This window comes from Salmo salar, chromosome ssa11, assembly GCF_905237065.1.
Source record: "Salmo salar chromosome ssa11, Ssal_v3.1, whole genome shotgun sequence".
NCBI lineage: Eukaryota > Metazoa > Chordata > Actinopteri > Salmoniformes > Salmonidae > Salmo > Salmo salar.
The window spans coordinates 34,106,264-34,133,203 of NC_059452.1; the positions used below are offsets into that span (position 1 = coordinate 34,106,264).

The following is a 26,940-nucleotide window of genomic DNA, read 5'->3' on the forward strand; positions in this document are numbered from 1 at the left end:
AGAGGAGGTATATGGAATGAGGGTTTTCATTCTGAGGTGTTGAAAAAAACATACAGGTGTGATCAGAGAAAGGTAAACACAATCCTCTAGATTTTTGCCAGGGATGGAAGAAGGGATGGATGGAGGACAAGAGAGGCTGTGTGTCGAGAGGAAGTGACATGTTCAGAGGCTCAGCTGTCAAACAGTCAACAGGAAGTTCGCATGGCAGACGTCTGTGTTTAGACGGAGGATCAAACCAAATACTGACGTGAAAATGGAAACATTACATAAATGGACAATGTTGAAATACAAACCGACAAGTATATCTCTATTTATAATTCCTATATAAAGTAAATGATCTCAAGACCTCATGATGCTTAGAGAACTGTATGCACAGTCATTATAAACTATGTGTAATAAAATCTTTTAACTTATGTTCAAACATTGGATAGATTGCAGATCTGGGTTCAAAATTATAAGTATTTGGTCAATTTTTTTAGATCATTGTTTTCTTTCAAAGCATTTGATTGAGCCTAGTTGGAGTGCCAGACAGGCGGAACTTGCACTTTTGGGATTATTCCATTGGCTCCATTGCGTCAGGCAAGCTCACTCAAGCTCACTTAGTGTTTGTTTCTTTAAAATATTATTTGAAGACAAGTCTTATAGACTCCCTCCTTCACTTTGTTCTGAAATCAGCTCAGTTATTTCCAGTCACTTCATTCACTTCACTGCTTTTGGCACTGATTTGAAAACAGCAACTGATTTCAGATCAGTGCAGATGAAGGAGAGGGATATAGGCTGACCTGACAGTCTGGTCAGAGAGCCAGCCGGCGTCACACTGGTGGAAGCCGTCATCGTACGCGGCCTGGAGCTGCTCTGGGGTCGCGATCACAGCACTGTTCTGGATACAGGCTGCCTTGGCCTTCTCAAAGGTCAGAGTGTAGCGTGTCGTGATGGCCCGGTAGTGAAACACGATACCTGGAGAGAGACAAGAGTGTAACAGCGCCAGAGCAGCCAATAATGCCTCCATAAAATAATTAGATCACTGTCTATCTGTGTGGCTTAAATATACATGATTTATTTTGCTTCAAAGTTGTCTGTATGGTTCATATACAGTACATACAGCAAATTTTAGAATATAAAAAAATTATTACTCATGAATCCATACAAATCCTTAGTTTTAGGCAAATAATAACATTTTTAATGTCCTAAAATCAAAAGACAGAAACACACGTGTGTACAGGGGTAGCTTTAAGCACCAACTTTGTTTACAAAGAGAGCAATATCAAAAGATGAATTCCTTGGCAGCAAGCAGCCGTCACACTCCCACTACCCTCTGTCCCTACCTTGAACCAGGACGTCCACAGTGTCATGGTTGTCCTCGATGCCGTGCTGGACCTCACATCGGTAGGTGCCGGTGTCGTTGGACCTCAACTCTGTGATCTTGATGCTGGCGTCAGTGGGGGTCTGGGGGTAGCCCACCAGGTGGACCCGGTCCAGATAGTCCTCCTCCACCTTGACCTCTCCGTCCATGGCCACCAGGATGACAGAGACACGCTCCTTGGTGATGCGGCTCCATTTGATGCGGTGGGACAGGGGGGCAATGGTGGGGGCGCCGGGATCGTGGACGGTGTGGTCCTGGAAGTAGGGTTAAAGTTCAAGTTTATTAGAAAAACATCATTACATTACAATATAATATTAAATACTATTTTTATGTTGATGACCACTCTGAAATAAAACACATCAAGTCACATAATGGTGGAACTACAATGGGGTTTCTTATCATGGAACTTTGTATCACTCTAACTCATCATTGGTCAATTGAACTGCAGTCCTTTTTCTCCTCACCAGGAATCAAATATGTGAAAAGAGTTGATACATAAAACAGTATTATGAGAAACATGAAAACAAGTCAAAACAAAGTGGAGGGAGTTAAAACAGTGAAGGGAGTTGAAACAGTGGAGAGAGTTAAAACAGTGGAGGGAGTTAAAACAGTGAAGGGAGTTAAAACAGTGGAGGGAGTTAAAACAGTGGAGGGAGTTAAAACAGTGAAGGGAGTTGAAACAGTGGAGAGAGTTAAAACAGTGGAGGGAGTTGAAACAGTGGAGAGAGTTAAAACAGTGAAGGGAGTTAAAACAGTGAAGGGAGTTAAAACAGTGGAGGGAGTTAAAACAGTGGAGGGAGTTAAAACAGTGGAGGGAGTTAAAACAGTGAAGGGAGTTGAAACAGTGGAGAGAGTTAAAACAGTGGAGGGAGTTAAAACAGTGGAGAGAGTTAAAACAGTGGAGGGAGTTAAAACAGTGAAGGGAGTTAAAACAGTGAAGGGAGTTGAAACAGTGGAGAGAGTTAAAACAGTGGAGGGAGTTAAAACAGTGGAGAGAGTTAAAACAGTGGAGGGAGTTAAAACAGTGAAGGGAGTTGAAACAGTGGAGGGAGTTAAAACAGTGGAGGGAGTTAAAACCGTGAAGGGAGTTAAAACAGTGAAGGGAGTTAAAACAGTGAAGGGAGTTGAAACAGTGGAGAGAGTTAAAACAGTAGACAGAGTTAAAACAGTGGAGGGAGTTAAAACAGTTGAGAGAGTTAAAACAGTGGAGGGAGGTAAAACAGTGGAGGGAGTTAAAACAGTGGAGAGAGTTAAAACAGTGGAGGGAGTTAAAACAGTGGAGAGAGTTAAAACAGTGGAGGGAGTTAAAACAGTGGAGGGAGTTAAAACAATGGAGAGAGTTAAAACAGTGAAGGGAGTTGAAACAGTGGAGAGAGTTAAAACAGTGGAGGGAGTTGAAACAGTGGAGAGAGTTAAAACAGTGAAGGGAGTTAAAACAGTGAAGGGAGTTAAAACAGTGGAGGGAGTTAAAACAGTGGAGGGAGTTAAAACAGTGGAGGGAGTTAAAACAGTGAAGGGAGTTGAAACAGTGGAGAGAGTTAAAACAGTGGAGGGAGTTAAAACAGTGGAGAGAGTTAAAACAGTGGAGGGAGTTAAAACAGTGAAGGGAGTTAAAACAGTGAAGGGAGTTGAAACAGTGGAGAGAGTTAAAACAGTGGAGGGAGTTAAAACAGTGGAGAGAGTTAAAACAGTGGAGGGAGTTAAAACAGTGAAGGGAGTTGAAACAGTGGAGGGAGTTAAAACAGTGGAGGGAGTTAAAACCGTGAAGGGAGTTAAAACAGTGAAGGGAGTTAAAACAGTGAAGGGAGTTGAAACAGTGGAGAGAGTTAAAACAGTAGACAGAGTTAAAACAGTGGAGGGAGTTAAAACAGTTGAGAGAGTTAAAACAGTGGAGGGAGGTAAAACAGTGGAGGGAGTTAAAACAGTGGAGAGAGTTAAAACAGTGGAGGGAGTTAAAACAGTGGAGAGAGTTAAAACAGTGGAGGGAGTTAAAACAGTGGAGGGAGTTAAAACAGTGGAGAGAGTTAAAACAGTGGAGAGAGTTAAAACAGTGGAGGGAGTTAAAACAGTGGAGGGAGTTAAAACAGTGGAGGGAGTTAAAACAGTGAAGGGAGTTAAAACAGTGGAGGGAGTTAAAACAGTGGAGGGAGTTAAAACAGTGAAGGGAGTTGAAACAGTGGAGAGAGTTAAAACAGTGGAGGGAGTTGAAACAGTGGAGAGAGTTAAAACAGTGAAGGGAGTTAAAACAGTGAAGGGAGTTAAAACAGTGGAGGGAGTTAAAACAGTGGAGGGAGTTAAAACAGTGGAGGGAGTTAAAACAGTGAAGGGAGTTGAAACAGTGGAGAGAGTTAAAACAGTGGAGGGAGTTAAAACAGTGGAGGGAGTTAAAACAGTGAAGGGAGTTAAAACAGTGAAGGGAGTTGAAACAGTGGAGAGAGTTAAAACAGTGGAGGGAGTTAAAACAGTGGAGAGAGTTAAAACAGTGGAGGGAGTTAAAACAGTGAAGGGAGTTGAAACAGTGGAGGGAGTTAAAACAGTGGAGGGAGTTAAAACTGTGAAGGGAGTTAAAACAGTGAAGGGAGTTAAAACAGTGAAGGGAGTTGAAACAGTGGAGAGAGTTAAAACAGTAGACAGAGTTAAAACAGTGGAGGGAGTTAAAACAGTGGAGGGAGTTAAAACAATGGAGAGAGTTAAAACAGTGAAGGGAGTTGAAACAGTGGAGAGAGTTAAAACAGTGGAGGGAGTTGAAACAGTGGAGAGAGTTAAAACAGTGAAGGGAGTTAAAACAGTGAAGGGAGTTAAAACAGTGGAGGGAGTTAAAACAGTGGAGAGAGTTAAAACAGTGGAGGGAGGGTCCCTGAAACAGGAGGTAGTAATCTTGTTTATTTTTAAATAAATAAATAAAAAATAATATGATATGTTTTGCTAAATCCAACATCCTTATTTCTCATAACTGTGTGGTATTGACAGTGGTGCCAGGCCGACCCACCTGGAAGTAACAGGGTAGTACCAAGGTGCTGCCCAGTAGAGGGCGCTGTGGCAGCTCCAGTGGGACGATCACACTCAGTGTGTCCTCAGGGTCTGGAGGGGAAGAGGGCAGAGAGATGGACACACGCACACGCACACACACACACAATCACACAATGATTAACAAACAGACACAGGTAAAGACAGTGACACACGCACACACAAAAAGCCATGAAACCAGACACAGATAAATATGTCATTTCATATGCACTGTATAGTGGGGAGTAATATGTCCACATACCCAGAAAGGAGTGCTCCTCATAGCTGCTGATTTGCTGATCGTGGTTGAATGTTGCCGAGGTGACGGACAGACAAACACAAAGTAATACAATCCACCTGGTCATAGTTTACCTGAAATCAAAAGAAGAAACGCTGACATTGCACCCTAAGTAGTGTTCTGTTACATTGTAGTTTAAGGTTAATGTTATACAAAGACATTGATTGGCCTTAATTCATTCAAATTCATTAAAAGACCGTAAAATCAAAGACAGACCAGTTCTGTCTAAGAATGATGACCATTAAGGATCACTTCCACACAAACCCTCTGTACCTCTCCTGGCCTCTGACTTCTACTAGAATGTCTTGTCAATGTAACTAGAGGCACTCAGGTTCTGGCTGCCTCAGGTTCTGGCTGCCTCAGGCTCTGGCCCCAGTCCAGTCCACTGACTGCATCTATAATAGATCATCATAATACAATAGTAATACAGTGCATTCATAACGTATTCAGACCCCTTCACTTTTTACACATTTTGTTACGTTACAGCCTTATTCTAAAATTGATTAAATTGTATTTTTACGTCATCAATCTCCACACAATACCCCATAATGACAAAGCAAAAACATGTTTTTTTGACATTTTTGCAAATGTATATATTTTTTTTACATAAGTATTCAGACCCTTTACTAAGTACTTTGTTGAAGCACCTTTGGCAGCGATTACAGCATCGAGTCTTCTTGGGTATGACACTACAAGCTTGACACACCTGTATTTGGGGAGTTTCTCCCATTCTTCTCTGCAGATCCTCTAATACTCTGTCAGGTTGGATGGGGAGTGTCGCTGCACAGCTATTTTAAGGTCACTCCAGAGATGTTCGATCGGGTTGAAGTGCGGGTTCTGGCTGGGCCACTCAAGGACATTCATAGACTCTCTGTACTTTGCTGCGTTCATATTTCCCTCGATCCTGACTAGTCTCCCAGTCCCTGCCAGTAAAAAATATCCCCACAGCATGATGCTGCCACCCCCATGCTTCACCGTAGAGATGGTGCCAGGTTTCCTCCAGACGTGACGCTTAGCATTCAGGCCAAAGAGTTCAATCTTGGTTTCATCAGACCAGAGAATCTTGTTTCTCATGGTCTGAGAGTCTTTAGGTGCCTTTTGTAAAACTCAAAGGGGACTGTCATGTGCCATTTAATGAGGAGTGGCTTCCATCTGGCCACTCTACCATAAAGTCCTGATTGGTGGTTAGCTGCAGAGATGGTTGTCCTTCTGGAAGGTTCTCCAATCTCCACAGAGGAACTCTGGAGCTCCATCGGGTTCTTGGTCACATCCCTGACCAATGCACTTCTCCCCCGATTGTTCAGTTTGGCCGGGCAGCCAGCTCTAGGAAGAGTCTTGGTGGTTCCAAACTTCTTCCATTTAGGAATGATGGAGGCCACTGTGTTGTTGGGGACATTCGATGCTGCAGATATTTTTTGGTACCCTTCCCCAGATCTGTGCCTCGACACAATCCTGTCTCGAAGCTCTACAGACAATTCATTCAAACTCATGGCTTGGTTTTTGCTCTGACATACACTCTCAACTGTGGGACCTTATATAGACAGGTGTGTGCCTTTCCAAATCATGTCCAATCAATTTAATTTACCACAGTTGGACTCCAATCAAGTTGTAGAAACATCTCAAGGATGATAAATGGAAACAGGATGCACCTGAGCTCAATTTCAAGTCAAAGGGTCTGAATACTTATGTAAATAAGGTATTTCTGTTTTTTTGCTTTGTCATTATGGGGTATTGTGTGTAGATTGATGAGGATATTTTTTTTTAATCCATTTTAGAATAAGATTGTAACGTAAAATTTTTGGGGAAAAGTCAAGGTGTCTGAACACTTTCCAAATGCACTGTTTATGCCATTTAACAGACACTTTTATCAAAAGCTACTTACAGTTAGTTATGCGTGCATACATTTTACGTACGGATGGTATTGAATCCACTATCCTAGCGTTGTAAGTGCCATGCTCTACCAACTGAGCTACAGAGGCCCACACATTTGTGAACTACTTTCCCAACTCCTCCCAAACAAACCCATTACCTCAGAGGTGCCTGTGTGGAAGGCATGTACTGTACAACATTATACCTGCAGTAAATCCAGTCCTGTTTTTTAAAATCCATTTTTAGACCAGTTCAATCTGGGCATTAATGACATCAGAATGAATGAAGCACACTGAAACGCCGTCCTCTACTACTAGCTTCACTGAGATAAACAGTTTCATTATGTCGGTTTTATCAAAACTACAGAATTAATCAGGATTGAATTGGAAGCACAAAGGGCTATATTGTTAGAGTTAATGCATGGCTATGTACACAAAGTTACAGTGGCCTATTCCTTCCAGCCAACTTTAAACAAGGGCTGGATGGATGACGCCCCCCCCTCCCTGCATGCAGCTCAGTTCCCCCCCATAAATGAACTCTCCCCAGTTTTCATAGAAATAAAATAAGCATATAAGTCATCATTGTATGAAATTCAACCAAATGAATATACTGAAAAAAAGCAAAAAGCAAACAGTATTTGTGACAGTATAAAGTCAGAAGGTGAATTGGATAGGCAAAGGCATTGTAACATCAGTACTGATACTGCTACACGTAAGGGCTAATAATACCATGATAATATCAACGTCCTGTAATTCTGCATGTAGTTGAAAGAGTTTGATATGTGGTAAGTGTTATATGTGTTAGTGTATTGCCACTCCAAGCTCATGAAATAAAGCATTACAAATGTCCCTCCTCATCTCACACAGCAGTCCGTTCTGTTGTTAACACCTCGACCACACCGACAGCATCATTGTACAAAACAGTACGCAGCATCATCTGATATATGTGAAACAGAAGTTCAACATTCAGCATACAGTTTAATGCATACATTCAATAAATCCAACATCTGCACCACACAGAACGCACTGCAACTGCCTCTGCAATGCAATGCTGCAAGGCAAACGCAGCGGTCCACTGGAAATGAATGTACTTCTGGTGTACCAAAACGCAATAACGCTGTCAGTGTGGTGGAGGCGTAAAACACAAACCTCTAAACCGGACGGAGGGGGTGGCCAGGGACGAAAGCAGTCAACAGAAATGCTTAGTAACATCCTCAGATATATAGACATGTACTCACACTCATACACAACCTCCCTGTTATCCCACCATTAACAAAGAGCTACTCAGTTTTTTCAGAAGTAAATGTTCAGGTTTTGTGTTATTGCATTGGAGCTCGATTCGGTTATTTCTGAGTAACAGCCTCTCCCTCCTCTTTAAGTAAAGACTACAACTTTTCTGAAGAGAGAGAGGGGAGGAGGCTTCTTGCTCAAAACTTCCAATAGCCGACCAGGGTGAATTTCTCAGAGAAGGATCAATGTATTAGCCACGTATAGTAAACTTGAAACAGGCATCTGACTGCAGATCAATGGAGGCTGTTGGAAGGAGGGATAAATGGGGAGTGGGGAGGACAGGCTCATCATAATGGCTGGAAAGTAATGAATGCAACGGTAGCAAACACATGGACCAATAAAATCTGAGTTTGGTAAACCCAGAGCAGTCAGTTTGGTCTTTCATGATTTGGTCAGTACATAAGTCTGACTAGAATAGCAGTGTGTGTGGGTTTGTGTGTGTGTGTGGGTTTGTGTGTGTGCGTGGTTGCATGTGTGTGTGCATGTGTTTGCGTGTGTGTGTGCATGTGTTTGCGTGTGTGTGTGTGTGCGTGCTTGCGTGTGTGTGTGTGTGTGTGTGTGTGTGTGTGTGTGTGTGTGTGTGTGTGTGTGTGTGTGTGTGTGTGTGCGTGTGTGCGTGCATATGTGTGTGTGCATGCATGTCTCACCGAGGTTCAGTCCCTCACTGATCTAAGTATATAATGAAGTATTTTCAATTTATATTTTTTATTCAGAATATGGTACCTGGCTTAGGACCATTTGGACGAGGTCACTTTTGCTAAATAGATTTTATCTCAACAATAGAAACCTGAATATAAAGGTTAAATAACTCAATATAAACCAAATCTAGTGGCAAGCTATGGTGATCTAATCTCTCATGACATCTTTAACAGTAGTTTATTTGGTTCTGGCTGCCGAGATTAATGGTAATGAAATAATCACCGTTGTTCTCTTGATGGGACGTGACCAGTAAATGAGCCATGACAGTAAGTCTTCATCCCAAATGATACCCTATCCCCTTTATAGTGCACTACTTTTGACCAGGTCCCATAGGGCTCTTGTCAAAATAAATGTACTATATAGGGAATAGGGTGCCATTTGGGATGCAACCTAAGACTCTAACGTAACACTGGGGTCACTATGAGCACCATGCTATTACCAGACCATGCCGGATGGTTACACCCACTAACACAGCATGTTTCCCGCACTTATCCTAACATAAGAAGACAGGGTACTGATTCTATCTATAGCGTGTTACAATCAGGGGGCTATATTAGATTTGGGACAATAAACTGAAAATGATCGACACCGACCAGACAGATCACTAATCGCAGGCATTTTGCTGATATCCTTCATTACCATAAGTAGCCTATACTAGAGAAATGTGAAGTTTTAAATTAAATAAGTTTGCTAATATGTGTGATTGTTAATGGGACAATTGATGGATACAACCATCAAACTAGTAGTAAAAAACGATGGTGTACATTAATGTTATAAACGTATATTTCTATTTATCGTTATCACATCAATTCAGGCAATTTATCACCATATGGATTGCTGTCCATATCGCCCAGCTCTAGGCTATATTGTCACGCCAGAATAAAGTCATTTTCTGAGCAAAAAGCAAATGCAATTTCCTTACTGTTCATCTTTTCTGAGTACCTAACTGTGTTTACCCCTTGTGTGAAGATACTCATAACAGCAGGAAGCCATTTCAGATCTTGTGTGAAGATACTCATAACAGCAGGAAGCCATTTCAGATCTTGTATGAAGATACTCATAACAGCAGGAAGCCATTTCAGATCTTGTGTGAAGATACTCATAACAGCAGGAAGCCATTTCAGATCTTGTGTGAAGATACTCATAACAGCAGGAAGCCATTTCAGATCTTGTATGAAGATACTCATAACAGCATGAAGCCATTTCAGATCTTGTGTGAAGATACTCATAACAGCATGAAGCCATTTCAGATTTTGTGTGAAGATAGCCATAACAGCATGAAGCCATTTCAGATCTTGTGTGAAGATACTCATAACAGCATGAAGCCATTTCAGATCTTGTGTGAAGCTACTCATAACAGCATGAAGCCATTTCAGATTTTGTGTGAAGATAGCCATAACATAACAGCATGAAGCCATTTCAGATTTTGTGTGAAGATAGCCATAACATAACAGCATGAAGCCATTTCAGATCTTGTGTGAAGATAGCCATAACATAACAGCATGAAGCCATTTCAGCTCTTGTGTGAAGATAGCCATAACATAACAGCATGAAGCCATTTCAGATCTTGTGTGAAGATAGCCATAACATAACAGCATGAAGCCATTTCAGATCTTGTGTGAAGATAGCGATAACATAACAGCATGAAGCCATTTCAGATCTTGCGTGAAGTTAGTGATAACATAACAGCATGAAGCCATTTCAGATCTTGCGTGAAGTTAGTGATAACATAACAGCATGAAGCCATTTCAGATCTAGTGTGAAGATAGCCATAACATAACAGCATGAAGCCATTTCAGATCTTGTGTGAGCTTACGTTCATGTTATTTCATCCTTGATCTCCAGTTACAACATTGTACATATACATAGTTAATATTGTGCACTGAAATATCCAGTATGACTGTTGGGGAGTCAGCATAGACACAGAATGGAAAGCGTAGACACAGTATACAATTATTCAGTTATTCCCGTATAGTTACATAGGTATAAATCAACGTAAAGCGTCAAGTCAGCTGTCACACTGCCCTAAACAACAAACATCAGATCAATAACTCTCCCTTCAACACCCAAGCCTGATTAAGTAATAATACATTAGACCTGAGCAGGACAGGAATAATCCCAGTACTGGACCACTGTCCTGGGATAACCTCTCAGTAGGAAAGGAATAATCCAGGTACTGGACCACTGTCCTGGGATAACCTCTCAGTAGGAAAGGAATAATCCCAGTACTGGACCAGTGTCCTGGGATAACCTCTCAGTAGGAAAGGAATAATCCAGGTACTGGACCACTGTCCTGGGATAACCTCTCAGTAGGAAAGGAATAATCCCAGTACTGGACCAGTGTCCTGGGATAACCTCTCAGTAGGAAAGGAATAATCCAAGTACTGGACCAGTGTCCTGGGATAACCTCTCAGTAGGACAGGAAGAATCCCAGTACTGGACCAGTGTCCTGGGATAACCTCTCAGCAGGACAGGAAGAATCTCAGTACTGGACCAGTGTCCTGGGATAACCTCTCAGCAGGACAGGAATAATCCCAGTACTGGACCACTGTCCTGGGATAACCTCTCAGCAGGACAGGAAAAATCCCAGTATTGGACCAGTGTCCTGGGATAACCTCTCAGCAGGACAGGAAGAATCCCAATATTGGACCAGTGTCCTGGGATAACCTCTCAGCAGGACAGGAAGAATCCCAATATTGGACCAGTGTCCTGGGATAACCTCTCAGCAGGACAGAAGAATCCCAGTACTGGCCCAGTGTCCTGGGATAACCTCTCAGCAGGACAGGAAGAATCCCAATATTGGACCAGTGTCCTGGGATAACCTCTCAGCAGGACAGGAAAAATCCCAGTATTGGACCAGTGTCCTGGGATAACCTCTCAGCAGGACAGGAAGAATCCCAGTATTGGACCAGTGTCCTGGGATAACCTCTCAGCAGGACAGGAAAAATCCCAGTACTGGACCAGTGTCCTGGGATAACCTCTCAGCAGGATAGGAAGAATCCCAGTACTGGCCCACTGTCCTGGGATAACCTCTCAGCAGGACAGGAAGAATCCCAATATTGGACCAGTGTCCTGGGATAACCTCTCAGCAGGACAGAAGAATCCCAGTACTGGCCCAGTGTCCTGGGATAACCTCTCAGCAGGACAGGAAGAATCCCAATATTGGACCATGTCCTGGGATAACCTCTCAGCAGGACAGAATCCCAGTACTGGCCCAGTGTCCTGGGATAACCTCTCAGCAGGACAGGAAGAATCCCAATATTGGACCAGTGTCCTGGGATAACCTCTCAGCAGGACAGGAAAAATCCCAGTATTGGACCAGTGTCCTGGGATAACCTCTCAGCAGGACAGGAAGAATCCCAGTATTGGACCAGTGTCCTGGGATAACCTCTCAGCAGGACAGGAAAAATCCCAGTACTGGACCAGTGTCCTGGGATAACCTCTCAGCAGGATAGGAAGAATCCCAGTACTGGCCCACTGTCCTGGGATAACCTCTCAGGAGGACAGCCAAGATTTGTCCAGTCAGGTAGAGAGGGATCCCACTCTGGCAGAGCCCATGGATTCTGCACATCCCTGCAAACTCTACTGTGACATGATGATACATGTGGTGCGGAGGAGTTCTAAGAGACACTATGGGACAGTAGTACAGGAGGCTGATCTAGCGGTATTACTGACACCTCCAAAACACATACGGCCCCTGGAGATGAGGGTTCAATCCAGTAGTCCACCTCAACCTTTCAGCCTTCTCAACTATCTCCCTGTCTCAAACCCTGTCTAACACCCCCCCCCTTAAGTTAGGTAACTACTGTCTCTATTCTGCCTCTATGATCTAATACAGTACGTGCAAAAAGAGGCAAGGTCATCATATAAGCTCCATCATTCTAGAAAAACTTGAGCTGCATAACAATGAAATCATTGTTTAACATATTGCTGGCTTCTTTGAATCAGTGTCGGAGGGTCAATATGAAGAGAATGTCTGTTCTCAATACTGTCAAACCCCATAAACCTCAGAATCAGACATCTAAAAACCTACCACTAGCAAAGAGTTAACAACTGGTACGTGCATCGAAAGACATAGCCAACCCTGGAATCAAGGTTCAAAGCTGGCAGCGCCAGGGCTTTTCAGGCGAACATGGACTAAAAACGTCTTGCTTGGAGAAAAAAAGTGACAGTTCATTAGCCGCCAGGTTATTTGAGCGCCGTGCTAACAGCTAACCCCCACAGTGTTTCCATTGAGCTGGTGTGGTACGGTCTATTCCCGGTGAGGCTGGGGCCCATAAGACCCGGTCTGTTCCCCCTGAAGCTGGTATTATAGGAGCTCTGACAACATTTTGCCCAATGTAAACACTTGGAGGCCCTTTCCATTCCACTGAGAGACCAGTGGCAGGGTAACACTGCTCACATTCAGGTAGAGGTTAGCTAGCAGTGTAAGACATGATGGCAGCAGTTAGGGTCCATAGCTAATGGATGTGATGGCTACTGCTGACTAACACACTGATTGGATCAGAGCTCTCATAGTGAATATAGGATTTTGAAAGTGAGAGGGACACATCTTTTGCAAATTAGCATCGAACAGAAACCACATTAGAGAGCATTTTGTCAATTAATTTGGTGTTTGTGTCGATGATGACTGCTTGGACATTGACGAGCATTGGCACAGCAGTGTCCATCATTGGTAAAACTCATGACAGTGTTCAAGCTTTGGCATTATGGAGGCAAATCTGCAGGTACCAGGCAAGGTTAGCTTATACTCATCCCATTATAGGCTCTTTTGCACTGTTACCTGTTTCACACCTTCATGGAGACTTGAACCGTACTGTGCTGGCTCATTTTCACATTGTTCTGCCAAGCACGGTCCCAGCAACTATGATGGATGTTTAACCAGGATAGCACAGTCTGGTTTGGCTCAGCACGGTTCAGCTCAGTAGTGTGGAACGGGAACAAGGCATAGACACTATCAGCATGGTATTATGACAGCATTGAATGACATTAGGGTATGGTTGTATTGTTCAAGGATTCTTTTTATTTTTCTCCTTTTGTGGTGACAAAATTCAGTATGTTCATATCACATATAATACAATTTTCATTCAAACTGTGTCACACAGACACATTTATTGACAAATCTGGTTAGGGTTATCAATACTGTCAGTCCAACACCTTAATCATTATGCCAAGAGGTCTGAACGCCTGGAACAAAGTCACTCATTAGTCATCCAGAAGAGGACTGGACAGTGGACACCCCTCGAAGCCTGGTTCCTCTCTAGGTTTCTTCCTAGGTTACTGCCTTCTAGGGAGTTTTTTCCTAGCCACTGTGCTTCTGCCTCTGCATTGCTTGCTCATTGGGGTTTTAGGCTGGGTATCTGTAAAGCACTTTGTGATTGTGATAACTGCTGATGTAAAAAGGATAGGTGTTGTACTAGGTCAATACCGCTTCACTCTTGTAAGTCCCTTGTGTCCAAACTGATGGGACATGCTTTGGATGGCTGCACCGATGGCTGCACCACTTCTGACACCAACGTGGTGAATAGCCCTGACTGGGACTCATCTACAGGTCCCTCTGACTGTCAGTCGTAACACTTTAAAAGTTACACTAAGAGGTCCAAACCTCTTGACGAGGTCACTAGCTTGGCTAACTGTTAGGTGGGGCTGAGGTGAGCGAAGTGGACTGGATTCATTTATCTATCACATTTAGGGGTGGCTAGTAATCTCGAGGTTAGCATGTTGGGCCACTAACCAAAAGGTTGCTGGTTGAAATACCAGAGCTGACAAGGTGAAAAATATATAAATCTGTTGCTGTGCCCTTGAGCAAGGCACTTAGCCTTAATTGCTCCAGGGGTACTGTACAATGGCATCCCTGGCTGTGACCCCACTCCCTGTGGGGGTGTTGGGATATGCAAAAAAATCACATTTCCATTACACATTTGTGTGTAACAGGATAAATAACACTATTATGTTATAATAGTACTTTCCGCACAATCCCGAAAATCTCCCCCCTGCCAGAAACCTTCAAATTTCCTTAATTTTGTGGCTAGAGTCAAATAGTTTCTGTGGCACACATCAGAGTCAAATACTTTCTATAGAACAAACTTCACGTCAGGATAGGCAACCAAAATGAATAATGACTGTATGTGTGTTATATTAAACATAGAGGAGGGAGTATAGCGGCATCTTTACAGATAGCTAATGTGTAGATTAGTCTAGGTAAGGAGGTTGCATTATCGGAACGCACGACTTGCGCGTCATTTTAGGTAGTGTGAAGATTATGAATTATGTGCGCTCGTGGACAATACACTACCGCACAAGGCTAAAGTTTGCAATTTGATAAGCCCCGAACCAAATAATTACGTTTTGTTCACCTGTAGAAATGCAGACTCTCTCCGCGATCCGTCAGCTCAAAGATAAAAACTGCACCTGCAGAAAAGGTAAATTATTCTGGTATTCTTATTTCTTCGAGGGACGTTTATTCTCAGCGAGTTTTCTGTCGTAAATGTTACTTGTCCCGTTGATGGTCGCGTGTACCAGTTTAAAATCCCAGTGACAGCCCACGAGCGGTGGAGGACGACGGTCCGCGCGAGTGTCAAGAGCGAAAAGAAACCACTTTCACACGGGGAGCAGGTTTAGCTGTAACAAACCTGGAAGGGGGGGTGATGTAGTGAGTGAAGGGGAGGATGGAGAAAACATATTCAAACTTGCTACCTCATGACACCAAACTCTTGTGCCCAGTGAAATTAGGTAACGTTTTACGTTTACACATCAAAGCACAGCCTGCCTGCGGTGGTGGGAGCTCAGACCAATATGGCAGACACAAGTCAAATGATCCAGATAAGTGACATAAGTTACATTTCTGTGATTTATTCATACAGACCTAGTCATATTTCCATAGCATTTGTTTTGGCCATAGCATTTCACATTTCAAAGACTTGAAGGTATCAACTTCAGAGGCAATTCAGAGGCAACCACCTGAATTAGCCTAGTTTAGAGGGCACCAACCCACTGATGATATTTTGGTCAACTGACTCCTGATGGGGAATTGTCACTATAGTAGGCCTATTCATATTTGTTCTCAGTAAACCATCTGGGTTTAGAAAATGGAAAGAAACGATGTCATCACTTGGGTGCATGGAAAAGGGCACTGCTTGGAATGGTTGGATGATGTTTCTGGGAACCCAATTCATTTTGGCAGCTACAGAAGACAATGATGGATTATGTATGTGGTGTACTGTACATAGTGCTACAGTTATAGCTCTGTTGCCTCTTATGTATAGCAGAAACATGTATCTCGTGTCCCCTTCTATCTATTATGTCATTCCTCTCAGCATAAATGAGGTGAAAGGTCAAACTCTGGCCTAATGTTGCTAAATCACCCATTTCCTTTTTTCTCAATACTCACCTCTTGTTTCCCAGGGGTTTCCCAGGGGTCAGAGACCCTTTCAGGTCCACCACTGAATGCTCACTGGGGCAGGAAATAGCAACACATGCAATTACAAAAAATGACACGTTCTGGAATTTTGTTTAAGTGGAAATTTATCCACCCAAGCATTCTGTCTGGTCTTAATTGTTATGTTGATAATAGATTGCATTCAATAATGGACTTGACTTATTGACCAGGCAACCTGTGAAAGGAGTGCATTTACATTCTTATTTCTTGTGTGCAAAAGTTACACATTTTATTATGTGGCAGCTTCATCCTTTGTCCTCCATCCATTCTGTTACTGTCTTTTACTCTCATTAAGTCTCTTAACCTTCATAGTTGCCGGCAAGTCTAACACAGAGGACCCTGTCCTATTAGGTTTCTGACTCCAAAGGAAACAGCCTCTACATTGCCAGCCCTCCCAACAACCCACAGGGTGTGTCATGTTCATGTATGATATCACTGAGGCCGTGTAAGGGAAAAGCGTTTCCTGCCCCACCTACTTACATGCTCTTTCCTCCTGCTTCCCTTTCTGTAAGAAAGCATCACAGAAGAGAAGGTGAAGGGAGTCAAGGGATGCAGGAATGGGGGGAATGTTGAATGTGACTTGAGGTTTGGAGAGGGGTGGTGTTTGGCCGATCTGTCTCACATGTGTTTAAGCTGAACAGTGTAACTGAAGTGCCTGGAGACAACTTCGTAAGGGGCGGTTCTGGTATCCCACAGCGGGCCTGTATATCTGCACTGTGTCACCAATCCAAGGGACAGACTTAGCCACCAATAGGAATGCCAGATTTACTACGGATTTTCTCCAATACAATGTTCACACCAGAACATAAAAGGAAGAGCTGAATGCACAAATAAAAGGAATAATAGGGGAAAAGACAATACCTGCATTTACAATAATTCCATGAGATTTAGTTTTCTGTGTCCTCCGCTCTGATTATGTGTTAGCAACACAGTTCACTGTGGTTCAAATGCTTAATGTGACCCCTTACTCCTACAGTTATTTTACTGGACAGTGTAGCAGATGGGGATGTGTGAAACTCAGTGTGCCATTGAAGAAGACCTTTTATAGTCGGAATGCTTCATGAGGGCGGTTACGTGTGTTCGCAAGCCAGAGGTCCTGAGTTTGACTCTCGCTATGAGCCGATCAGGGGAGGTCATACTTGCTAAGCATGCAGACAGACATCCTTTACAAAAGCAAACCGCCAAGGGACTAGCTCTAACCGTAACCGGTCATACTGTAACGGCTGTCTTCTGAAATGAACCAAGGCGCAACAGGTATGTGAATACTCACTTTTTAATTACCCAACAAAGGGAGTAAAGCATCCACAGGAAACAATAAACATGACATCAGCAACAGTTTGCAGGCAAAAAAAACGCAGTGCAAAACAACCACCCACAACCCCAAAGAAAAACACACACACCTATATAGGACTTCCAATCAAAGGCAACTCAACACACCTGCCTTCAATTGGAAGTCCCAATCAACAATACAAACATACCCAACACAAACATGCCACGTCCTGACCAAAACTAAAACACTAGCTCCATCTGCTGGTCAGGACGTGACACATACTGAAAGTAGGCATTACGCATCACCGGGGGCAAACTACCTGTCCTCCAGGACACCTACACCACCCGATGTCACAGGAAGGCCAAAAAGATCATCAAGGACTACAACCACCCGAGCCACTGCCTGTTCACCCCTCTAACATCCAGAAGGCGAGGTCAGTACAGGTGCATCAAAGCAGGGACCGAGAGACTGAAAAACACCTTCTATCTCAAGGCCATCAGACTGTTAAACAGCCATCACTAACATTGAGTGGCTTCTGCCAACATACTGACTCATCTCTAGCCACTTTAATAATGAAAAATTGATGTAATAAATGTATCACTAGCCACTTTAAACAATGCCACATTATATAATGTTTACATACCCTACATTGCTCATCTCATATGTATATACTGTACTCTATACCATCTACTGCATCTTGCCTATGCTGTTCGGCCATCGCTCATTCATATGCGTCATTTGAGTGGGTTGAGTCACTGACGTGGTCTTCCTGTCTGGGTTGGCGCCCCCCCCCCTTGGGTTGTGCCATGGCGGAGATCGTTGTGGGCTATACTCGGCCTTGTCTTAGGATGGTAAGTTGGTGGTTGGAGACATCCCTCTAGTGGTGTGGGGGCTGTGCTTTGGCAAAGTGGGTGGGGTTATATCCTGCCTGTTTGGCCCTGTCCGGGGGTATCATCGGATGGGGCCACAGTGTCTTCTGATCCCTCCTGTCTCAGCCTCCAGTATTTATGCTGCAGTAGTTTATGTGTCGGGGGGCTAGGGTCAGTCTGTTACATCTGGAGTATTTCTCTTGTCTTATCTGGTGTCCTGTGTGAATTTAAATATGCTCTCTCTAATTCTCTCTTTCTCTCTTTCTCTCTTTCTCTCGGAGGACCTGAGCCCTAGGACCATGCCTCAGGACTACCTGGTATGATGACTCCTTGCTGTCCCCAGTCCACCTGGCCGTGCTGCTGCTCCAGTTTCAACTGTTCTGCCTGCGGCTATGGAACCCTGACCTGTTCACCGGACGTGCTTGTTGCACCCTCGACAACTACCATGATTATTATTATTTGACCATGCTGGTCATTTATGAACATTTTTACATCTTGACCATGTTCTGTTATAATATCCACCCTGCACAGCCAGAAGAGGACTGGCCACCCCTCATAGCCTGGTTCCTCTCTAGGTTTCTTCCTAGGTTTTTGGCCTTTCTAGGGAGTTTTTCCTAGGGAGTTTTTCCTAGCCACCGTGCTTCTTTCACATGCTTTGCTTGCTGTTTGGGGTTTTAGGCTGGGTTTCTGTACAGCACTTTGAGATATCAGCTGATGTACAAAGGGCTATATAAATAAATTTGATTTGATTTGATATATTTTATTCATTCTTTTACACTTGTGTGTATAAGGTAGTTGTTGTGAAATTGTTAGGTTAGATTACTTGTTAGTGTCACGTCCGGACCAGTATAGAGGATTATTTGTTATTGTAGTTTGGTCAGTACGTGGCAGAGGGTAGTTAGTTTATGTATTCCGGGGTTTTGGGTTTCTTTTCTATGTTTTTGTTTCTATGGGTTTTCTATCTGTTCTGTTTCTATGTTAGTTAATTGGGGTATGGACTCTCAATTGAAGGCAGGTGTTTTCTAGTTGCCTTTGACTGGGTGTCCTATATATTAGGGTGTGTTTGGTCTTGTTGTTTGTGGGTAGTTGTTTTAGCACTGTTATACGTGTGTAGCCTGCTATACTGTTCCTGGCGGTCATTGTGTTTGTTTGTGGTGTTCACATTATAATAAATTATGATGAGCACGCAATCCGCTGCATATTGGTCCACTTTTTCCAACAGCGATTTCAACTTATCTTCTGACGAAGAGGATCGTGACAGTTAGATAATACTGCATGGTCGGAACTAGAAGCACCAGCATTTCGCTACACTCGCATTTAACTTCTGCTAACCATGTGTATGTGACAAATAAAATTGATTTGATTTGAAATGATAAACCGGGTGGTTTGATCCCTGAATGCTGATTGGCTGACAGCCATGGTATATCAGACTGTATACCACGGGTATGCCAAAACAATTATTTTTATTGCTCTAATTACATTGGCAACTAGTTTATAATAGCAATAAGGCACCTCGGGGGTTTGTGGTATATGGCCAATATACCATAGCAAAGGCCTGTATCCAGGCACTCCACGTTGCATTGTGCTTAAGAACAACCCTTAGCCGTGGTATATTGGCCATATACCACACCCCCTTGGGCCTTATTTCTTAAATACACCCTCTACGGTGACATATTACTCTTCTTAACAGTTTGTTGCGAACTGCTCTGACTTCAATCGCTCACTTCTGTGCAAAGTTTGTGTTTTACACTTAGAACAAATCAGGCAACCTTTCTGTCCAAACAGTACCGTAAACTATGTATGCTAAAAGGTTGTAAGGAGGCGATTATTTAACTGGAGTTTAGTAAATTGAACAATACATAAATAAACATCTATTTATATGGCACATTGTTGAAGTAACGTTTCAAAATTAAATCATGCTGCCAGATTTTTATTTGGTTTAGGCCTATGGTAATTTTTGCACTTTGCAAAATGCTTTTCCACTATAAAAATGTTGCCCATCAGCTGTTATTGTTCGGGCTGGGGGCTCAATTATTTCAGGTCTCAGGAACTGTGCCGTCACTGCTCGAGCTTAAGCTAGGTACGACTAACTGACCTTAGCTACAGTTGCATTATTCACATTTTCCATGTGCTGTAAATGGACCAGTCATATGTACATTTATATCATGTTGTAATTGGAATATTAGTCAGAGTTGTGGGCAAACCGGCACTTTAGGAAAAGTGAGGTGGAAATACAAATCAAATAAAATGTATTTGTCACATACACATGGTTAGCAGGTGTTAATGCAAGTGTAGCGAAATGCTTGTGCTTCTAGTTCCGACCATGCAGTAATATCTAACAAGTAATCTACCAATTCCACAACAACTACCTTGTACACACAAGTGTAAAGGAATGAATACGAATATGTACAATTTCGTATTCGGTTATGGGCGGAGCAACTGCCATATCAGGCGGTGATACAGCACGACAGGATGCTCTCGATTGTGCATCTGTAAAAGTTTGTGAGTGTTTTTGGTGACAAGCCGAATTTCTTCAGCCTCCTGGGTTGAAGAGGCGCTGCTGCGCCTTCTTCACCACACTGTCTGTGTGGGTGGACCATTTCAGTTTGTCCGTGATGTGTACGCCGAGGAACTTAAAACTCTCCACCCTCTCCACTACTGTCCCGTCAATGTAGATAGGGGGCTGCTCCCTCTGCTGTTTCCTGAAGTCCACGACCATCTCTTTTGTTTTGTTGACATTGAGTGTGAGGTTATTTTCCTGACACCACACTCCGAGGGCCTTCACCTCCTCCCTGTAGGCCGTCTCGTCATTGTTGGTAATCAAGCCTACCACTGTAGTGTTGTCTGCAAACTTGATGATTGAGTTGGATGTGTGCATGGCCACGCAGTCGTGGGTGAACAGGGAGTACAGAAGAGGGCTGAGAACGCACCCTTGTGAGGACCCAGTGTTGAGGATCAGCGGGGTGGAGATGTTGTTACCTACCCTCACCACCTGGGGGCGGCCCGTCAGGAAGTCCAGGACCCAGTTGCACAGGGCGGGGTCGAGACCCAGGGTCTCGAGCTTAATGACGAGTTTGGAGGGTACTATGGTGTTAAATGCTGAGCTGTAATCGATGAACAGCATTCTTACATAGGTATTCCTCTTGTCCAGATGGGTTAGGGCAGTGTGCAGTGTGATGGCGATTGCGTTGTCTGTGGACCTATTGTGTCGGTAAGCAAATTGGAGTGGGTCGAGGGTGTCAGGTAGGGTGGAGGTGATATGGTCCTTGACTAGTCTCTCAAAGCACTTCATGATGACGGAAGTGAGTGCTACAGGGCGGTAGTCATTTAGCTCAGTTACCTTAGCTTTCTTGTGAACAGGAACAATGGTGGCCCTCTTGAAGCATGTGGGGACAGTAGACTGGGATAAGGATTGATTGAATATGTCTGTAAACACACCAGCCAGCTGGTCTGCACATGCTCTGAGGACGCGGCCGGGGATGCCGTCTGGGCCAGCAGCCTTGCGAGGGTTAACACGTTTAAATGTCTTACTCACGTTGGCTGCAGTGAAGGAGAGCCCGCAGGTTTTGGTAGCGGGCGTGTTAGTGGCACTGTATTGTCCTCAAAGCGAGCAAAAAAGTTGTTTAGTCTGTCTGGGAGCAAGGCATCGTGATCCGCGACGGGGATGGTTTTTCTTTTGTAGTCCGTGATTGACTGTAGACCCTGCCACATGCCTGTCGTGTCTGAGCCGTTGAATTGCGACTCCAGTTTGTCTCTGTACTGACGCTTAGCTTGTTTCATTGCCTTGCGGAGAGAATAGCTACACTGTTTATATTCGGTCATGTTTCCGATCACTTTGCCCTGATTAAAAACATTGGTTCGCGCCTTCAGCTTTGCGCGAATGCTGCCATCAATCCATGGTTTCTGGTTGGGGAATGTTTTAATAGACGCTGTTGGTACGACATCACCGATGCACTTGTTAATGAACTCGCACACCGAGTCAGCATATTCGTCAATGTTGTTGTTTGCAGCAATGCGGAACATATCCCAGTCCACGTGATCGAAGCAATCTTGAAGCGTGGAATCCGATTGGTCCCACCAGCGTTGAACACACCTGAGGGCGGGAGCTTCCTGTTTTAGTTTCTGTCTATAGGCTGGGAGCAACAAAATGGAGTCATGGTCAGCTTTTCCAAAGGGGGGCGGGGGAGGGCCTTATATGCGTCGCGGAAGTTAGAATAACAGTGGTCTAGGGTTTAGCCCGCCCTGGTAGCACAACCGATATGCTGATAGAATTTGGGGAGCCTTGTTTTCAGATTAGCCTTGTTAAAATCCCCGGCTACAATAAATGCAGCCTCAGGATATGTGGTTTCCAGTTTACATAGAGTCCAATGAAGTTCTTTCAGGGCCGTCGATGTGTCTGCTTGGGGGGGGATATACACGGCTGTGATTATAATCGCTAAATACACAGCTGAGGACAGGTGATGCTTAGAACCAGCTGACTCAGATGGAGGAATAATATGCTCATCTCTTAAAAGCAGTGCTACACCTGAAATCCACACCTTCGTGAATACAAATAAGTCCTCACACACTGTTTTATAACTGTTGTCAATGGGTATAATATAAACTGTGAGGTCATACCAAAGGTTTGTGATGACCATGAACTTAAAAGGCTACAACGAGACCCCTTCCTCTAGACTGTAGATGAAGTTACAGTAACCGCCATTACTTTCCTTTCCATTACTGACATATACTGCACTGGGATTAACTAAGTTTTAATAACATAATTAGTCCAGAGTGTAGAGGCATAGCCACGTAACACACTGTTTTTACATCATGTGTTCCACATGTAAACCTGTTTTAGGAACTGTTGAGAGAAACACATTGCATAGAGGCAAATCAGGTCAATGTCCTACACTCTTAGAACAAAAGGTGCTATCTTGAACCTAAAAGGGTTCTTCGGCTGTCCCCATAGGATAACCCTTTGAAGAACCCGTTTTGGTTCCAGGTAGAAGCTTTTTGGGTTCTACATGGAACCCAAAAGGGATTTACCTGGAACTAAAAAGGGTTCTACCTGGAATCAAATGGTGCTTTTATGGGGACAGCCGAAGAACCCTATGGAACCCTTTTTCTAACTGTATACCCCATACTATAGTAGTGGAAGAAAATCCTAAAGATTATATTTACCCCAGGCCCTGACAGAACAGTCTCCTATCTGTTACTATCAGCAGAATCAGCCATAGAATCAGTCACTGATCATAGACGGATGGAGGAGTTGGTGTAACAGAGTTGACACAGGGTTTGTTGACGTAGCAGCTTCAGATGAAACCCTTTGGGATCAGTGGACATTTCCCCTCATTCAGAAGCTCTTTTCTCTGCAAAATACCACATTCTTCAGAGCCACCAGGCAGCCTTGCTGAGCAGGAGAGAAGAACACACAAAGCTCCCTCACAAGCCCCTCTGGTACAGTGAGTACAGTAAATCAGACCAGTTTGTCATTCTCCCCCCTCCCCTCCCCTCCTCTGTCTCTCTGTTTCCCCCTTACTCTCTCTCACCTTCTCTCTATTTTTTCTCTCATACCTACTGCCCCTCTCTCCTGTGCTGTTTGCTTTACTGTCTGGAAAGCAAGGTTGGAGAGGAAACGAACTCAACTGAAATATTATGGAATTATGTTAATGGGTTAAACAACAACAGTCACACCTTTCAGTTTAATTAAGGCTCAGCAGGCACTCCTCGTGTGGACTTTGGTTTTGTTAAGTGACAGCTTCTTGGGAGAAGCTATACGTTTTAGTGGTAGACAGAACATATTGACAGTGATTCAAACCACAGTAGGTACAGTAACTTGTTGTCAATACTGCACTGTTTATGAACAAGTAGATCTATCTGCTGTCGTTGAGTATGTAGTCTTCTACCACTAATATCATTGGAATAGGCCAGATGTTCCTTCCCTGGGGCCTCCAGTGGTCCATCCATGATTTGTATGTAGTACATTAGACTAGTCCAATCCAAGTTCAGGGCTGGTGACCCACACTGGTGTGATTAGTAAACTGGCCTCATCCTGGCGTATAGGAGACACAGGCTCAAACCCAGTCAGTCACATTGGTACTTTGACCCAGAGGCAAAAGGAGGAGGTCAAAGGGGGCTATTACAGCTGTTACAACCCCTGTTATTGGCTGAGTGTGTCCCATTTCCCTTCCACACTGGTGCACTGAGACAGCCTCTTACAGCTAGGGCTTCTACTGCAGCATCAGAGGGGAGAATAGGGTGTTTTACACTCGCAATGAAATGAATGGGCTTATTATGACTGGAGCCAAGGCCTCTGAGCTATGTCTGCTGCAAAGCTGGATGTAGAACCACTGTAACTAGCTTTGTAGTATAATGATGTTTTGATGATTTTCCCCCTCCTTTTGATAGTGAATGTTTCCATCTACAGTGTAACTGGTGTCGAGAAGACACTCAGTACAGTTGATCACTTGTATGCTTTTTACAATTGGGCCCACATTTTCCATTGACCACAAGTTATTATACCCTCTATTGGAGGGTATTGCATTAGCCATCATACCAGGTAGTCCAGGGGGAAATCAAAGCAGATCTAATCTGTTAGGGGTTAAACACTGTGAAGTATGCTGGAGTGGGAAGCTAACTCCCAAAGAAAAGCTCTGTTATAAAACCTTCAGTGCTTCTTTTGTTGAAAGCCCTGTGAATTTATTTTGATTCCAGTTGAATGGTGAACACTGTGTGCACACGTCTCGCTAGGTTCCAGGGTAGAATGAGGGCTCCTGGTGTTAGCTGCCTCTCAATGGTTTCCATTTACTGTAGCAGGACTGTTCACTCAGCTCATTAGCTGTTAGTAGTGTTGTTGTAAGACTCAGGTCCAGGACTCAGACAGAACTATGACTTAGACTGGAGTTCTGGGGCCGTATTTAAGAAGCGTATAAGGCTGCGTTTACACAGGCAGCCCAATTCTGATACTTTTTCTAATAATTGGTATTTTGACCAATCAGATCAGCTCTGAAAAATATTGGATGTGAAAAGATTTGATGTAATTGGTGAAAAGGCCAATTATTGGAAAAAATATCAGAATTGGGCTGCCTGTGTAAACGCAGCCTATGAGTAGGAGTGCTGATTAAGGATCAGCTTTGCCTTTTATATCATAATGATGAGTTTACATAGGCAGGTGGTACCTGATCCTAGATCAGCACTCCAATTCTGAGACACTTGATACATACTGCTCCTGGTCACTTGGTCATGGACTATAGGGCTGCCAACCCACCCTGTTTGGCCGAGTCTCCCGGGAGATTTTTGAATACATGATGAAATTGATAAAGAGCTAATTAAGGATGTTGAAGGATCTTTATGGTTTGCCAGAATAAGATTGGCCTGATTGGACAAAACTCACTTCCACTGTTGTATATGGAAACGTGAGACTCGAAGCGGACTCAATGTTTGCGCCAAATGATCCAACTTAAATAATACTTGAATCAAGTGATACAGAACAAAAACCATCAAACAGTGAGAACTAATGAGTTGTAATGTTCCCTAAGTCTCTGGGGTGTTTGTGTTGTGGGGCTCAGACATGACTATGCCTAAGTCTATACTGTTTAATGTTGGAGAGCAGAGACCTCTGGCTGGAGACTTCAGGGTTAGGGGATACAGAGGTTTCATGAGATCAGGGGAAAAAGGAAAAGCAAATAATTGTATGAAGTGCCACTTTCAGGGAGTTGATTTTGGACTGCACTTGTATTTATAGGAGGAACATGCCGGAAGGTTGGGAATGTTTTATAGTAACACTATGCAAACTTTAAGTAATGATCATTGTTCATGATGGGTCAGTCAGTGTACCATGACGTGCCAATCAGGTTGGTGTGTGTGTGTGTATTTTTGTTTAACTATCCTTGTGGGTACCAGAAGTCCTCACAAGGATAGTAAAGCAAGGAAAATTTGGACAAGTGGGGACATTTTGCAGGGCCCCACGAGGAAAAATGCTATTTTAGGCTTAGGGGTTAGGTTTAGGGTTACAATTAGGGTTAGGGTTACAATTAGGGATAGAGGTTACGGTTAGATTTAAGGTTAGGAGTTAGGAGTTAGGTATAGTTTTAGGGTTAGAGCTTTGGAGTTAAGGTCAGGTTATGGTTAGGTTATGGTTAGGTTAGGGTTAGATTTAGGGTTAGGGGTTAGGGAAAATAGGATGTTGGATGGGAATCAATTATTTTGTCCCCACAAGGATAGCAATACAAAACCGTGTGTGTGTGTGACGTGTGTGTGACGTGTGCATGTGTATGATGCATGCCATTGAGATAAAATGGCACATGAGTACGTCAGTACATGTGTGCAGGATTACTTGTGTTTGCCTACCTGTGTTCTTTACGAAGTTGCTCAGAGAGGCGTTCGTTGACGGAACACTGTTTCCTTATGCCGGAGCACAGACCTGACTTTCTTCTCTCAGAGCAGCTGATAAAGGCCCATGTCCACCTACCGACCAGACCACCTCCAGCCCACCTTTACAAGACCCCTGGAGTCGTTAACCACAGCATTTCTCACATACCTGCATGGGTGGTGCTGCAATGCACATGTGCACTCCTCCTCTGAAAGAAGCCTTGTGACTGAAAGAAGCCTTGTGAGTTTATTTTCTATGTGCTCCAACACCAAAACACATTCAATCAGGTCCAATGGTGCATGTTCACTCAGTGTTAAACAACTTAAGAACTGAGTTCTCTCCTAAAATACCTTTGCACCTGAGGACACTTCAAGGAGGTGCATATTAAAACTCATATATGCATGAACCCCAGAACCCCTCCCTTCCACTCCATATCTTCCTCTCCTTATTCAGGGTTGCCATGTGACTGCACCTGATGAGCAACAA

At 43.6% G+C, this 26,940-nt stretch overlaps 1 protein-coding gene across 5 annotated transcripts in view; it reads right to left on the reverse strand.

Annotated features, from left to right (window-relative positions):
- LOC106562525 (aggrecan core protein) overlaps nucleotides 1–15,143 on the reverse strand; it is a 34,422-nt gene extending 19,279 nt beyond the window's left edge. For 2 of the 5 annotated variants that reach the window (XM_045689394.1, XM_045689393.1), the window contains exons 1-5: nucleotides 14,881–15,143; nucleotides 4,632–4,741; nucleotides 4,353–4,444; nucleotides 1,326–1,617; nucleotides 783–957 (exon numbers count right to left, since the gene is read on the reverse strand). In XM_045689394.1, coding sequence (XP_045545350.1) covers nucleotides 783–957; nucleotides 1,326–1,617; nucleotides 4,353–4,444; nucleotides 4,632–4,734 — 662 coding nt within the window. In that variant the 5' untranslated portion in view covers nucleotides 4,735–4,741; nucleotides 14,881–15,143. Of the gene's footprint in view, nucleotides 1–782; nucleotides 958–1,325; nucleotides 1,618–4,352; nucleotides 4,445–4,631; nucleotides 4,742–4,940; nucleotides 5,063–14,880 lie in introns of all 5 variants that reach the window. The other 3 variants (XM_045689392.1, XM_045689391.1, XM_045689395.1) reach the window with 3 other exon arrangements.
- Nucleotides 15,144–26,940: the final 11,797 nt, after the last annotated feature.